General features: G+C 38.3%; 1 protein-coding gene across 4 annotated transcripts in view; it reads right to left on the minus strand.

Annotated features, from left to right (window-relative positions):
* Window positions 1-15,013, minus strand: part of KIF13B (kinesin family member 13B) — a 129,671-nt gene that overhangs the window by 47,442 nt on the left and 67,216 nt on the right. For all 4 annotated transcript variants that reach the window (XM_069805532.1, XM_069805530.1, XM_069805531.1 and 1 more), the window contains exons 12-21: window positions 13,455-13,565; window positions 10,425-10,559; window positions 8,311-8,441; window positions 7,144-7,230; window positions 5,958-6,148; window positions 4,910-5,120; window positions 3,610-3,772; window positions 2,429-2,575; window positions 1,775-1,924; window positions 964-1,092 (exon numbers count right to left, since the gene is read on the minus strand). In XM_069805532.1, the coding sequence (XP_069661633.1) occupies window positions 964-1,092; window positions 1,775-1,924; window positions 2,429-2,575; window positions 3,610-3,772; window positions 4,910-5,120; window positions 5,958-6,148; window positions 7,144-7,230; window positions 8,311-8,441; window positions 10,425-10,559; window positions 13,455-13,565 (1,455 nt within the window). The remainder of the gene's footprint in view (window positions 1-963; window positions 1,093-1,774; window positions 1,925-2,428; window positions 2,576-3,609; window positions 3,773-4,909; window positions 5,121-5,957; window positions 6,149-7,143; window positions 7,231-8,310; window positions 8,442-10,424; window positions 10,560-13,454; window positions 13,566-15,013) is intronic.

Here is a 15,013-nt window from a genome sequence, read left to right on the forward strand (position 1 = left end):
ATCCTCTGGAGAATATGTTTCCTGACACAATGCCCCATACTGCTTGCAAGCACATGGAACTCTATGGGACAGGATAAAAAGTGGAAAAGAGTACAACTGCCCCCAAATTATTCATATCATCCAGAAACCAGCAAAATTGGGGACCACTCCCTCTAGTGCTTTTTGCCTCCCTCTCTTCTTATCTGTAGCTTGTCCTATCTTGCATTTTCCTACAACACCAAACTGCTAGTAAATACTTCCTGCTAACTTTCTTTTTATTATTAACGATAACAATTAACACACCTGTCTATATTTCACAAAATATTGACTATTTAAAGAGAAAAATATTGAGCGAGAACGATTCACAGAACAATGGGAGTTTACCAGATTCTGTGACTCTTTTTGAATTAGATATTGTAGCTCCAATCCTAGTGCACAGATCTTCCATGTCTTCCAAGACTACAATAAACTTTCTGGGGTAAGACTGTAAGCATATAAATATAGTTTAATGAATACCTTGCAGACTTAAAATAAAATCAGGGAGATTGAAAGGAACAAAACCCATCTAGTTCTTTTGTGTTATTTCGGCCACTCCAGAAACAAAATATCATGAGAAAAGACCACGCAGCAGCACTTCAGGATAAACGCTGGTCACCAGGACATTACATAAGGCCATAAAACAAATACAGCCAAAGTACTAAACTCTGTACATATGACTGAATGATTAGGTATTGCTAAGTTATTTGCTTTTTGGGGGGGGGGGGGGAGGGGAATCCTGAAACTTCAATACAGTTTCATATAGTCAATCATTGAGTTTAAAGACAGGACTCTGCCTGTATAGCTGCATACTGGAAGCAAACATGGTGCGTGAGGTTACAAAGAGACATCTAATGTACAGAGGCCAATGCATGAGGGACTTCTTTAAGACTTGGAATGCAAAGGGAGAAGCTTGCTCTCAGAGGCTGGGATATATCTGGAACTCACCTGGCAGACAAGTTTTCTCTCCTGAGTGTCATTTTCATTTGAACAGTCTGGACTATCTTCGCCTCCAACTAACCTATCATCTATTTCTCCACTCACTCGAACAACTTCAATGTGGAGACGACCCGATACCTGACAAGAAAGGAGTAAGAATTACTTGTGTGCCAGAAAACAGTGACAGGTTCATCCCTTTTCAGGTAACTACAACTACTGCTGTTTCCAGTCTGTAAGCACACAACATTTTATTCCTTTCTATTGTTTTGCACTGTGCATTTGTTGCATCAGGTGAAGAATGCTTTGCAGCAAGAATCAAAAAGCCTTTGTTGCAAAACCATAAAGACATCAGCCATTAGAGTGACTTTGAGAACACCATACTGCAGTCTCACTCACCTTCCCACCAGACTCTAGAGAGTCCGCAAAGTGCACATGTGATGCAGAGCACAGAGAATGTTGCCTGGTATGCTCTAGCTGCCTTTGAAGTTGTTCTTACAGTGTATATTTAAGAGCCTATTCTTGATGGTAGTCAGTGAAAGGCAGTGGAGCTATAGCTCATACTTGTTCTACTAAGTATTTATTTTGGGCTGCTTTGTTCAGAAAGGTGCTCACAAAGCTTTCTCCTTTCACAATCACTATGCTAGAATTCAGAGCTGTCTAAACAACTCTAGTAAGGTTATATGGGATTTGCATAATTCCAAATTGTTAGCAAAAAGCTTGTGCACATGAAACTGGAAAATATCTACTATATACTGGTAATAAGATCCATGGGCTGTAATTAAACAGTTGAGTAAAGATAGATTATAGAAGAATGACAAACCTCTCCCTTCTGATTGATGATTGGCACAGCATATTGTAGCTTCACATCATAGAATAGGCACTCAAGAAAAACATTGGCTACTCCGATAAGGCTGTGGTTTTCCTGCTCATCGTAGAATGGATCAGCTCGCCTGAAGTAAGCTCTCATCACCTTCAATCAAATTCAGAATAATGTAAGAAAAACAAACTTTTCATGAAACTGTTTTCCAAGTGTTGCGCAACCAGCCTAATGAAAGAAAAATGGACTCAAGCAAGAAGCTAGATTAGATCACAAGAAGAATGGAAGCTTGAATTTTACTTTGGATGGAGCATAAGGTCCGTCCTCAGCAAGTTCTCTTTAATGTTGTCAGATTCAGAGAAGTCAGCCTGAACGTCAACTCCTGTTGTGTTTACTTACTGCTTCTTATTTTATGCTCGATTTGGTCACCAAACAATGCATGCAAACAAGCATCAAAGTGACAAGACAAGGGTTAATGAAATGCTGAAGATCCACTTCAGTACTAGGAGAAGCAAAGGTTCAGGAAAACTTATCTCTTTGCATATCCCCCCCTGCCTCCCCCACCCCCACCCCCCGATTTTCTCACATCTACTTAAACAAAAAAAATTAACAGGGATGTAATTCTATCAGCACAATACTGGAGTAATGTTTACTTACTGGGTTGTCTTCCTCACAGTCTTTCCACTCCTGGTAAAGATCCCTCATATCTACCAATCGATTCTCCAGCTTTTCCAGTGACCAAATCTGTTTGCCTTTCCCTTTCCTTCTCACCTGAATAGCAGGCTCGCTGAGAATTGCGCCTCTCTGTGAAACAATTAAAGAGGTATCAATAAGGAATTCGTGTCACAACAATGAAAAAATAGTTTAAAACCAATACAAAACTGAGAACATCTTTGGGAAAAGTCTGGATTTTGTTTTTTTTTTATTCTAGCTTGAGCAACCCAATTCAAGCATGACAAACTCTGAATTTGGCTGTCACAGTATATTTGTGTTCAGTTTAACTGCAAAGCCTAATCACAGCTACAGGCACTAGTTTCTGTGGATTTTCACCTTACATAAACGTCAGAAATAAACATTTAAGCATTTCATAAATATCCTCAAATTACAGCAGGCCTGGAGTTCCAGCTAAGGCTACTACTGTCTGCAACTTTCAACTAGTGCAGGCACTTAACCCTCTTTACCATCCAGTTTCTAGATGTGCCAGAAAAATGCAAGAAAACCAAGCAGATGAGAAAAACTTCTAAAGCAATTGATAAAAATTCTAATCTTGGAATAAAATACAGCTACTATACTAATGATGGCCTGAGTATCACCAAAATATTAAGTTGACCTCAAGAACAGAAACAATACCAGCTTAGGTAGCCAGCTTGAGGCATGAAGTCTGGGTTCAGTTCCCTCCTTCCAAAATTTCTAAGGTGCCTGGAACAAATAATTCAAATACTCTCTGCTCCAGTTCCTCCCTGCACAATGCAGATGACAGCATTTTCTCAGCTCACTAGGATGGTGTAAAGCCGAATGTCCACAAGGTGATGATGAATACTTGAAATAGATTTTACCTAACCTGCACAGGTTTTATCACTCTGCAACAGAAGCAAGTGTGAACTTCAACACCAGTGGAAAGGTCTTGTACCAAAACCTTTATCAGTAAGCTAGCACATTATAAGATTTTCATGGTAACGACATAAGATAAGGATGTAGCATGCACTAACAGAGCCATATTTAATGCACATGAATAGACTGGGAAACTATCTAGACCATTAAAGTCAGAATACAACAAATATGAATGCTGAGGGGCAAACTTACTGAACAACAATTTAGTTCCATTAGGGCTACCTTACCTTACTGTTAGCATTAAGGCTTGAAGCTGGGATCTGGAGGGTAACTTTATACTCTGTCCTCTTGTCCAACTCCTCTCCGATAAAATTGGCTTCTCTCACATACAAATTGGCTTTAACAATCTGCTCTCGCAGCTTTCTTAGGCTGTGGGTCAACATCTCTTCTCTAAAAGAAGGGCATTTGGAGGAGGAGACAGAAAAAATCATGGCATTTAAGTACTGAAACGGAGTGCAAAACAAATGATCACTTGACAGGAACGAGTCTTAACATTCAGCTTTTTAACAAAAAACCAGGTCTATTAAATTGTTTTTCTTCTGGAAGAAAAAAAAATAGTATCTGTATGAATGTAGTAGTATGAACATTAGCATACTGCTGGCTTTGGAGACTTCTCCATGCATCTGCTGAAAAGTCAGCTCTTGCGTTGCTTATTCCAGAGTTTCCCCACCACACATGTAGATGTTCCATCTTACAGAGAAAGGTTTATTCAGACACCATGACCCACTTGCTCACTGGCCTTCCTGGCAAGTGTGAGAGAGCACCAACTGTGCAGCACAGGAATCTGGTACCACAAAATATTCCAGACACACAGCTAGCACCTTGTTCAACTGTCTCAAATATTTTCTATTTCAAAAGTTGCTTCTCTAGATGTATAAATTAGATTTGTATTTTCTCATTACAATGTCTTTACCATACTCATTGTTTTAGGGTAAGTTTCATCTTCCTCCTGCAGCTGCTCTTTTTGAAAGCAATCCTGGAAAAGATCATGCAGAGGCTGAAGTAAACAACCTCAGTGCAATTGCATGAGGCAAAGAGGATGGTGGCCCCTCTGTGGTTATTAAACAGTTTTTGCAATGCTCTGGATCAAAATTCTTTGTACCATCCTCTTACTCCCTTTTCCTTCTGCACTCTTCTGGTTGCCAGGACCTGCCCAGGTCAGACAGATGGATGTGAGTCAAGAGGAAAAACTAACTTCCAGCAGCTGAGTCATGATCCATAGAAGAACAAACTCATATAGGAGTCCCAGAATTTCTTCCACTCACCTCATCTGTAGTCAAATTTGTTGCCAATCAGGATAGAGTTTCTCCTTAACAACAAAGCAGGCACTCACTCTTTCTCATCTTTTCTAGCATTATAGGTCTGATTGCTCTCAGACTAATATTTTCGCCACATCCTCCCTACCCCCCCCCAGGAGTCCTCTCAGAAATTTGGCAGAGGTGCGCAATGCAATTAAAATCTTGCAAAGTTCACTAGCACTGAAGAACTTTAAATGAACACTCCTGATGGTCAGATTTGATTACCCACCTCTCCTCTGCCCACTGCCGTAAGCGCTGCTGAGCGCTGGGAGAATGAAAGGAGAACCTGTCCATGCTGCGGAAATGCTGCTTCTCTGGCGACAATCGCCTTCGTAATTGCTCCAGTTCATGTTCATACATCAGTCTCTGTCGTTCAAGTGCAGATCTCTTCTCCTCTTCATGTTGCTGCTCCAGGCTTTGCAAGATTGACTGCATTGGATCTAAGCACATGTTGAAAAGAAAGAAGCTAGTACTTCTGGGGTTCAAATACCCGGTAACCATAAAATTAAATGGAAACAGTCATGTAATGAATATGGGGCAGAGACAGGGAACTTGGAAATATGAGATCTTTCCCACATTCAGCTACAGATATGCTGTATGACCTTGGGCAAGGCACAAATTACTATGATTTGGTACTTCCCTTCCCCATTCTATATCTGCAGTTATCCATGTTAGGGCCTGCAGTAGCCACTGAAATCCATAGTGAGGAACATCTTAGACAGTAAACATAGTTACCATGTAAAAGGAGGAAGAGATTACACTTTTGTTGTAATGCATATTAAAAAAATGCTGCTTAACTGTGGAGCAAAATAAATATCCACAAAACAGATTGGAGAGATGACTTAAGAGAATTGAGAAAAGGCAAAGACCAAGCTGAAAAAAACCTTCCTCCTGTTTCCCAAAATAATGCCATTCTGGGACAGCTACATAAGACCACAAAAACTAAAGAACATGATTTACAGAGACAGAAATGACTACAGTTAATGCCTGAGTGAGACATAACACAAGAAAAATAAACAACAAAGTGAAAACACTTTGATTTGAGGCTGCAGTTCCACCAATATTCCAGTTTTGGCTTTTCCCTCAACAAGAACTGCCAAACAAAACAGTCTGCGATGTTTTTTTCCCCCCTCAAGCACAAAAATGGCTATAATGATTCATTCACAAGAAAAATTCTCCAGCAGGAAGTTATAAGGGAAAAAGTCTGTGGTTAAGAGTCCCTGAAGATGTAACCTCATATTCTGTACATATTTCCAATAATTTCTGTCGCTTCTTACCATTACTACCAAGTGCCTTCATAGTGACTTCCATCTGGGCATACTCATAGCTGAAGTTAATCTCACTAGATACTTCACTGGAATTGTCACCATCTATATCCAGTTGCTCAACACTATTACTGCACTTCATAGAGTTGTCTCGCTCTTCATCCTCATGATCTGCCTTCTTTTTCTTCTTTGGCAAATTCAGCCTTCAAATAAGAGGAAAAATTTTTAAAGAACTATTAACTGCTCAACTCTGAAACACAGGGTTGCTTTCAAAGATTCTTAAAATTAAGTAGATTATCCAAATCAGTAGATTTTTTCCTTTTCAAAATTTGTTGATCTCCTATGAGTGTAGTTTTCCTCAGGGTAGACAGAGGAGTTCAAGGCAAACTAACTAATCCATTCAACACTCTAAGAATAGAGAGTACCTGATATTACTAATCATATAGTTAAGATAACCATGATTTTTTTCAGTTGTACCATATCCAAATAATTTAGAGGCACTAATGAAATTATATCCCACTTTTAATGAAAATTCTTCTTTCAAGCATAAAAGAAAATAATTCAGTTTTAGATTATCATTTAAATCCACTGATCTTTAAGGTATTTCAGACCAGCCACAGAGGGTTTCAAGAATACAGCAGTTCACAGAAAACTTTTACCACTGATCCTGTCTGATATAAGAAGGTCGTAGGTATGGCTTGAGCTGGAACTCCAGGGAACAGAGAACACAGTGACCTTGTAAGACCTAGGATCACTGTATAACATAGGTCAAAAATCTAACACCTTATCTGCAAAATCCAAAAGGCAACCTATCCAAGTCAAAGCTTGGTGTAATATTTTCACTGTGGAAGAGAAAGTACTGAGTATTAATGTGGTACCGAACCACATTAAAGTTACCAGCTCAAAAATTAAATCTCTTCAGTGAGATAATAGTACTGATAACTACAGCAAGGTCCTCATCAGCAAGGTTACAGTTCCTTGAAAATACAAGTTAAATCAACCTAGTGCTCCGAAATTAAAATCATGCACAGTTGCTATAAGATTTAGCATTCAAGAATAGTCAGCATTGCCTTTATAATCCCAACGAAAAAGAAATCACCTCCTCCTGCAGCTTGAAGGGTCCACTGACAACCTTCTGATACCTTAAGGTAAAACAAAGTTGGTGCAAGCTTAGAATGTCTTTAATAGCTTTTTTTACCTGAAGAAGTGGTTGTTTCCCCACAGTATTCTGTCTCCATGATGTAGCTGGATAGGACATACGACAGCAGAACCATTTACGAATGTCCTGTGAAAAGGCAAAAATCTAAAGCAAATGCATCTATATAAGGCTTAAATTTTTTCCCCAGTACTACTTTCTTGATTGTAACTAGTTTATGGTAGAAGAACAGGTTTATGGATTGCAAACAGGTGAAATATCCCCAGAAACTTCATTGATCTCCCCTCTGCTGTTTCATAAACTCCTCAGACTCAGCTCCTTTTGATTGCTTAAGCTTACGGAGTTCAGGACTTTTGGATAGATTTTATGACAGCTACGTCTGGGGTGCATAATTAGAGCTTAAAAATGAGGGGCCTGAAAAAAACATGCCACGGGAAATAAACACTTTTCACACTACTTTGACAGACAGACACAAAATAGAAACATTTGGATAAGGTATCAGAGACCTTTGCTATATAAATAGCTTAAAGACAATAAACTAATTAGAATAATCAGAAATTACTTTTATTTCAGAGTCAGATTAAGTCTGAAAACAGGATGATAGGATAACTCAAATTTAAAGGGAATCTCAGGATGTCATCTAGTCCAATCTCCTGCTCAAAGCAGGATGAACTTTTGTAGGTTTTTTACCACAGGGTAAATGTGAAATTGTTGAATTTTGTGTATCTAACAATAAATTATTGGAGATGCTGATGATGCATGTCATTTTGTGATCAATTTGAATATACCATCTGCTTTTCAAGTACTGCTACTTAATCAAATAAAGCAACAAATGCTTCAGCAGCTCTTTGCATATCAACAGATTTCCTAGAAAATTAATTCAAATTTTGATAGTTACATCTACACAGCTGCAAATCAGTGAATATCTACTTGCTGAAAGCATATGCAATTTACTCATCCTCTCTTTGAAAACTTAGACTACAAACACTATCACTGAGAGAAATCTCATTAGAACGAAAGATACGAGTTGACAGAGGGGTAGATGACAATTTAAACAAAATGTGAAAGCAGGATACAAGAAGTAGAATTTTCTTACTTTAGAACACATAGAAAAGTTTATTTTTTAATTATCTTTTTGCACCACTAATCATAAAATACTAGATAAAACTACAATTATTATACAAATGGACCTGTAGTTTATTCCTTTACCTAGTATTTTTCTGAGGTGTTAACATAACCTGTCCTTCTGGGGTGATGTCTATAATGCAGTGTTCAGGAAGAATTCCCATTCCACACAGCTGGATATCTTGAGAGTTGTCTGAGCCTATTAACGTGTGATCCTGGGGAAAATTAATTCAGATGTTAGCAATGGATTGCAAAAGTTCACTAGTTCCAACTCATCCATTCTCCTTCTGGATGTATCTTGTCATCTAGTTCCAAAATTTGAAAGCTATCCAATACTTCCCGTAGAGGGAAAAAGGAGAATGAAACATTGCAAGCAAATCCTCGGTTTGTCTTACAGTAACAAGTAGGGAGCACTCAGGAAAGTTTACAGGCAACAGTTAAATCCAAAGATGAAGAGGTTTCTATAATTTGTGGAATTCAGTGCCTCAGGATGTTGTAGAAGCCAAAAGTATAAAGGAGTTCAAAGAGGAATTAAGACAGGTTCACAGTGGTTAGATCCATGGCTATTACGTAGGTTCCATCTAAATCATCCAACAGTTTAAGGAATTCCTGAAGTACTCAAGGCATGAGGGATTTGGCAGATGAAGGATTGCTCCATACATGCCCCAATTCATCAATTTCTTTTTTGTGCATCTCCAATTTTTGAGGAACAGATACAACAGTTTGGATAAGTCAGATCAAGTTGTTCTTCAGTACTTTTAAGATCTAATACATATGCAGCTCAGCATTAAAGAAATGTGGGCAAGATATTTACTCTAAGAAGCAAGAGTTTAATCTCAGGATTTTAGGCAAAACAGCTGTATGTCATTTTATCAGAAGAATTTCAAAGCACAGGGATTTCTACACCAAAATTCTTAACAAACAAAACAAATTTGTGTTATTAAAAAAAATAGTAATGAAAGACTAACTGAAACACACAAAACCTACCTCAAGCAAAGGGGTTTTCTCTAGAAAAGGAAAATAGCGCAGTACCACCTGAGACTTTTCTCCTGGTACTGATGGGCCAAGGCTTGTTTTTTGAGCAGGCTTTGGCTTCACTGTACTCCTGTCTTGTTCACAATGAATACCACAGAGGCTGGCCCTGCTTCAACAGCTGACAGTGTCGAGGCTGATTTAGCAGCTTGAGTCATACACTGGGCACCTACGTGCAGGGCGTCTGGAAAGGATTCAATGCTTCTCCTGAAACCTGAACTCAGCTCTTTTGTCCTTTTTAATGACTTTTAGCAGGTACAACATTGAAAAAGTTCTTTCCCTTGCTTTCATTGAGATATCACAGAGCAACGATGACTAATACAAAAGAGGATCACGTATTTCCTAAGACTGACTAAACCAAAACCATCTTTCAGCCCAATTGCTAATTTTGTGGCTGTTTTAAGAGTTATTATAGACCACTTCAAAGGGAAGAGAATGATTTAATGTGAATTTCAAAGTGCCAATGTTCTTACACTGCTAAATTTTTAGAACTTGTATTCTAAAATGTGACTTAAAAACGGTTGTACCTCATTTCTCCTCCTGACTCCAGATCACATCTAGAGTTTGTTAAACTAGAATAAACTGCCCAAATGTTTCAGCGCAGAGTTCAAAAGTCATGTCACGTGTTTTATGTTTAACATCAGTAACAGGGACTGCACATCAACACAAGTGCTAAGGCAGAAGAGAACTTGATTTTCACCCCTGGCAAGTTGCATGAAGAGGAATAAAAATGCATTTTATAAACTGAAGACAGTAGGGAGAATTTGGACTACACACGTAGAAGCAAGCTGATGACTGATATGCCCAATCTTTAGATAAAACAATTTTCTGGTTTCTTGTGAAAGCTGGCATTAAAAAAAAAAAAAAAAAAAGACCAAAAAAAATCCCAACCAAACCAAAACCAGGAGACAGTTTTGCAAAGAGAACACCTCTAAATTTCCTTCAAAAAAACCCCAAAACATTAAATCCTCAAACCTTCCTCAGCTATGAAGAATTACATTCTAAATAAAAAGGTTGTACTCATATTACTTTTAATGAAGCAGTGAATATCAGAGAATGCTTTAGATATGCAGTTTTTATAAAATTCTCTAAGTACACCTCTGCCAATAGCATTAGAGGCCTACTTCTATTTAAAAAAAAAAAAAAATCTCAATATTTATTTTTACCTTTAAATAGTACACCAGAAGTTCGTTAAGAGCTGGATCTGCATTCAAATTAACCAGGAAGCACTTATTATCCCCAACTTTTATTCCGGAAGACTGAAGAGATATGCCAAGGCTTTCCAACTGTTTCTGACGCTCCTGCAAGAGGGTAGCCATCAAAATTAAGCTGATTGACGTACAGTCCTTCGGAAATGCATCCCTATCTGCCAAAGCCACAAGACAAAATGATGGACTTCTGAAAAAGAGAACTCTTTCTGCCACAATAGATTAGACACAAAAGCCTTAGTTATATCAAGCTTTGATCAGGATATCTGTAATTTCTCTTGTCCTTCCACCTCTGGTCTCAGAGGGCTACGTGCTGTGGTCTCACAGAGTTGCATCTTCCTAGTGAAAAATGAAAACAGCTGAGAGCAGCACACTGCAGTACTGTAGGAGCTTCTCCATGACCTCACTGGAACAGCAAAATGCTACCACAAAGACATCTCTAGAGCCCTTTATTTTCTCTTTTGAGCTAAAAAGCAACAAGTTAAGTTAAATCCCTGCCAAGTCAAGCTCCATGTCTATCTTTTATTCCAGAGCAATCAAAATGACAAAAAACTGGCAACCTGCTATTTAAGTAATGCAAATAACACTTCCTGCTGAACAAGAATAGTAGCATTTTGGATGGTGTTTTGTTCTTGTCAATAGACTTCATAGAATTCAACAACAAAGGATTACTGTGCAAAAATGTATGTCTTTCAAAGGGAAGTGTTTGGGTGAAGGCTAGAGCAGTGAAAGAGGAACACTAAACATTTCTGACTTTAGAACAGAAAGGGATTCTTCTACCAAAAAAACCCTGAGATAGAAATGTTGAGGATTGTTCCCAGGATCATACAGAAACTGAAATGAGACTCACTATCCACAACAGCAAAAAAAATTTTAAAAATTAACATAGGAGGCCTCTTACAGAACTATTAAGGGGAAGCAGAAACAGGAGAGGGTAAAAGAAGTAAAAAAAATACAAGAGATCTACAGCACTTTCCCTGTGATGTTGAAACTTAAAAAAAAAAGAAAAATTAGCAGAGATTATGTAGGAATAATGCTGGAACGTTTACTAAGGTTCTGACCCTTACCTACCAGTTTGCTTTGTATTTAAAAACCTAGTATGTCATACTATTCAGTATAATTCTCTGTTCAGCATTGGAGTTGTACCAGCTCTAATCAAGATTAAAACCGCAAGCACAACTCGCTCTTGATTTTCTCTACCCTGTCTCCCCACACACTTACAAAACCAACATAATGCTCTCGTAAGGAAAAGTTGTGTGTGTTGTGAGAAAGAGAGAGAACAAAGAACAGAGGAAAAACTGCAGTGTGATGTCAAAGATCTCTCTTCCGATCATCAGTGCCAGGCTCTGAAGTTCACATAATTCCTTATTATTTACAGTGATAAAGAACGTGTTGCCCAAAGGAAGACTTGATCTCATAGGATTAACTTAAAGAAAATGAGACAGTTTCTGTTAACTTTTGCTCAAGACCTAATGTTAATTAACTTAAACATTCAAAATACATTAAAAATATGTCAAATACTCACTGAAAATGTGAAAAATTGCCTGTTCACATAGTCATTAAGGCTTTGAACCCTTACTGCTGCTCCATCTCTACAAATTGCCTCTTTGATGGCCCTCATTCTTTATGAGGAATCATCCTTTCCTCAAAGATTTACAATTATCTCTCCATCCTACCCGCCTACCCTGCTACAATTTCACAGACAGATGTTGGTGGAAACTGGCCAAAAAATAAAATCACTTGACAAGCCACGATATAAATGCCTTTAACCTTGGGCCTCCATAAACCTGCTGAAGATGGCAGTAGGCTCTTTCCACTGGCTTCCAAACGGTCCTGAAACAGCCTCATACTGCACAAACACTAGTCCTTATCCCTCCTCTGAAAAAAAAAAAAATTTTTCTACAGTTGCAAGGCTCATGAAACTCCAGCTCTGAAACATCGTAACATGGTAAGAATTTAAAGACAAAAAAGGAAGGCAGCTAAAAAAAGCAGCTATATGCAAACACCAAGGTAGATTTAGTCTGTAGTGTTGAGCCCATTACTCCAGTTTTTCAACCTCCTCGCACGCTCAGGGTTTCTATGCCTAGAAACTATTGTGTAGGATGCCTACAAACTATTGTGTAGGATGAGAGCAGAAATATTATTACTACTACTACTACTATTATTATTATTCACCCTTATAACAGGCAGGAAAATCCATGGTACGAATCTGCATTGAAAGCCAGGAAGCCCTCATAGTCACAAGCGGCATTTCTGACAACGCATCTTTAAAACTACAGCCAACACAGTCTATTCTGATTGTATCATCTACAAGAGGGCTTTGCACCGGAGGCTCCGTTTTCTCCTTATTTATTACATGCTGTTCATCATGTCCTATCTTTCAATAGTCCTCCCCCTCAAAAGCTCCTTACTGCAAATATATACATCAGCAAGCATGTGGTAAGAATTGGAAGTGTCATGCAATAATCGTGGTGACCTGCACAATTTTTCAACGTAACTATCATATTCAATTATGGTCTGAGGCCCTAAATATCAGCATAAGAGGTATTAAAACACACAGGGATCCTGAACAGTTCTATTTTTTAATATTCTGAATGCCCTTTGCCTTGTGTATTGAGGCACTCTGTGCATAACCTTGCATTTAATGCTCTCAATGCTCCATCTTTCATCACAAACAACAATTTTACTGTCTGAAGAATACAAAATCCCTGTAATCCTCTCATCCATGGATTATTATTCTTTTTAAATAACTTCTCCATTTGCATACAGTAACAATTTATTATTGTCACTGGAATAGTGATCTGGGAGACACCCAGCTATCACAGGAATTAAGTGAAGCTTTTCAAAAGGGCAATAAGCTTGACCTACTTACCCATAAATGTGGGGAGGGGAGAGATTCAGACAATCTCTATGAACTGACAGACAAAGGAAACAAACCTATTTTTCATAAAAAAAAAGGGGGGGGGGGCAGGGAAGAAAGCAGCAAACCTGTGCTATCTCCTCAGTTTTTCTTAATTTTTCTTCCCAGGTGACAGTCATTTCCTGAATCAACTTTTCTGATTCCTCCAATCGTTCTTTTAATTCTGGTGATTTCATAGCCTGCAGAAACAAAAGCAAATAAAACAGGAAAGCTTCTTTGTTGTGCTTTGTTTTTTTCACATCACTGTCACACAGGTGAGGAAAAAAGGAAACATAACTTTACTTGTTTTCCAAGGCATACTTACCAGTAAGTAAAGGAGTTTTTAAAATACATATTGCATATAAATGCAGAATCCATCAAAAAAGTTAGTTTAATTAGTTTCAAGTACAGATGCTAAAGTGGAGTTTATATACTCCAATGCAAAACAATTACATGATACTGGCAGATTTGCACAAAGATATTCAAACACAAACTAATCTCATTTCTATACCGATACAAGTATCCTAAATGACTCATATCTAAACCAATCTTGTTTCTCAAGACACTGCTGATCTGGTTAGCCACCATTGTCTCAGCTGCCACTTAACATCTCAGTCACTTAAACTGCCATGCCACCAAACCACAAAAATATTTTTATTGTTCATTTTGATATGGCCTGAAGGATATGATTTTTTTCTTTCTATAGCAAATATTGAGGCACCCTAGGTGTTCTGGTTATCCACCTCTACATATGCATTTTACAGAGCAAATATCAAAAGAAGCCTTACGATGTGCTTCTGGACACTGGAATTCAATTTGCTTGCTAATCTATCACAGCTCTAATTTTGGTTTGTGAAATAGTCAAAGGCCCACGTTCCATCCAAGGACTAACTTGAGAATAAGAAGATATCCCCACCGCCACTGACCAGACACTCCAAAAACTGAAAGGACATGAACATTTTTATACTACATATATTTACTTCCTCCAGTCTCGGTATTGGCATATTCCTCCTCTACTACCTTTAACAGAGAGCCTGTGGAATTCCCTACATTGTTATTTCATTACTGCTACCAAGACGAAAATGGTTTTGGCTGGTAGGCATTTATGCAATGCCAATTAAACAATGCAAGCATCGTTCTCCATCAGATATTTCCTTACCATAAAACCAAAACTCCTCACAGTAATCCAAATCAGAGTGGCCTCCTTAGAGAGCAATTTGTTCAAGGAAAGAAGCAAGTGCCAGGAGTGGAAAATCCTGTTTTAAGACAGGAGTTTCCTCTGCCTCAAGACACAACAGTCTAGAAACTGTCAGCTGATGTGTCCCATGTAGTCTTTTTCTGGTTGAATATCTCAAATACCTAAATACAGGGTAAAAGGGAACATGAATTCCCCCAGGAAGGAAAGCGAAGCCAAGACAATCTCCTGAACAAAGATTTATTATGACTGATAAAACATGATCAGTGCAAAGGCACTGGACACTATGCAGGCCGACAGGAAGGTGAAGCCTAGTTACTCTCAAGATCTAAGTCTTGTTTGTCCATTTTTTTGGACCTGGGCCAAAATTACTCAACATTTTCACATGCTTCAACTGCAAAATGAGCTAGGTAATTCTCCTCACTCCCTACAATGCTTATACAAACAACAGAT

Source organism: Haliaeetus albicilla, chromosome 18 (genome assembly GCF_947461875.1).
Source record: "Haliaeetus albicilla chromosome 18, bHalAlb1.1, whole genome shotgun sequence".
In the NCBI taxonomy this organism is placed as follows: Eukaryota; Metazoa; Chordata; class Aves; order Accipitriformes; family Accipitridae; genus Haliaeetus; species Haliaeetus albicilla.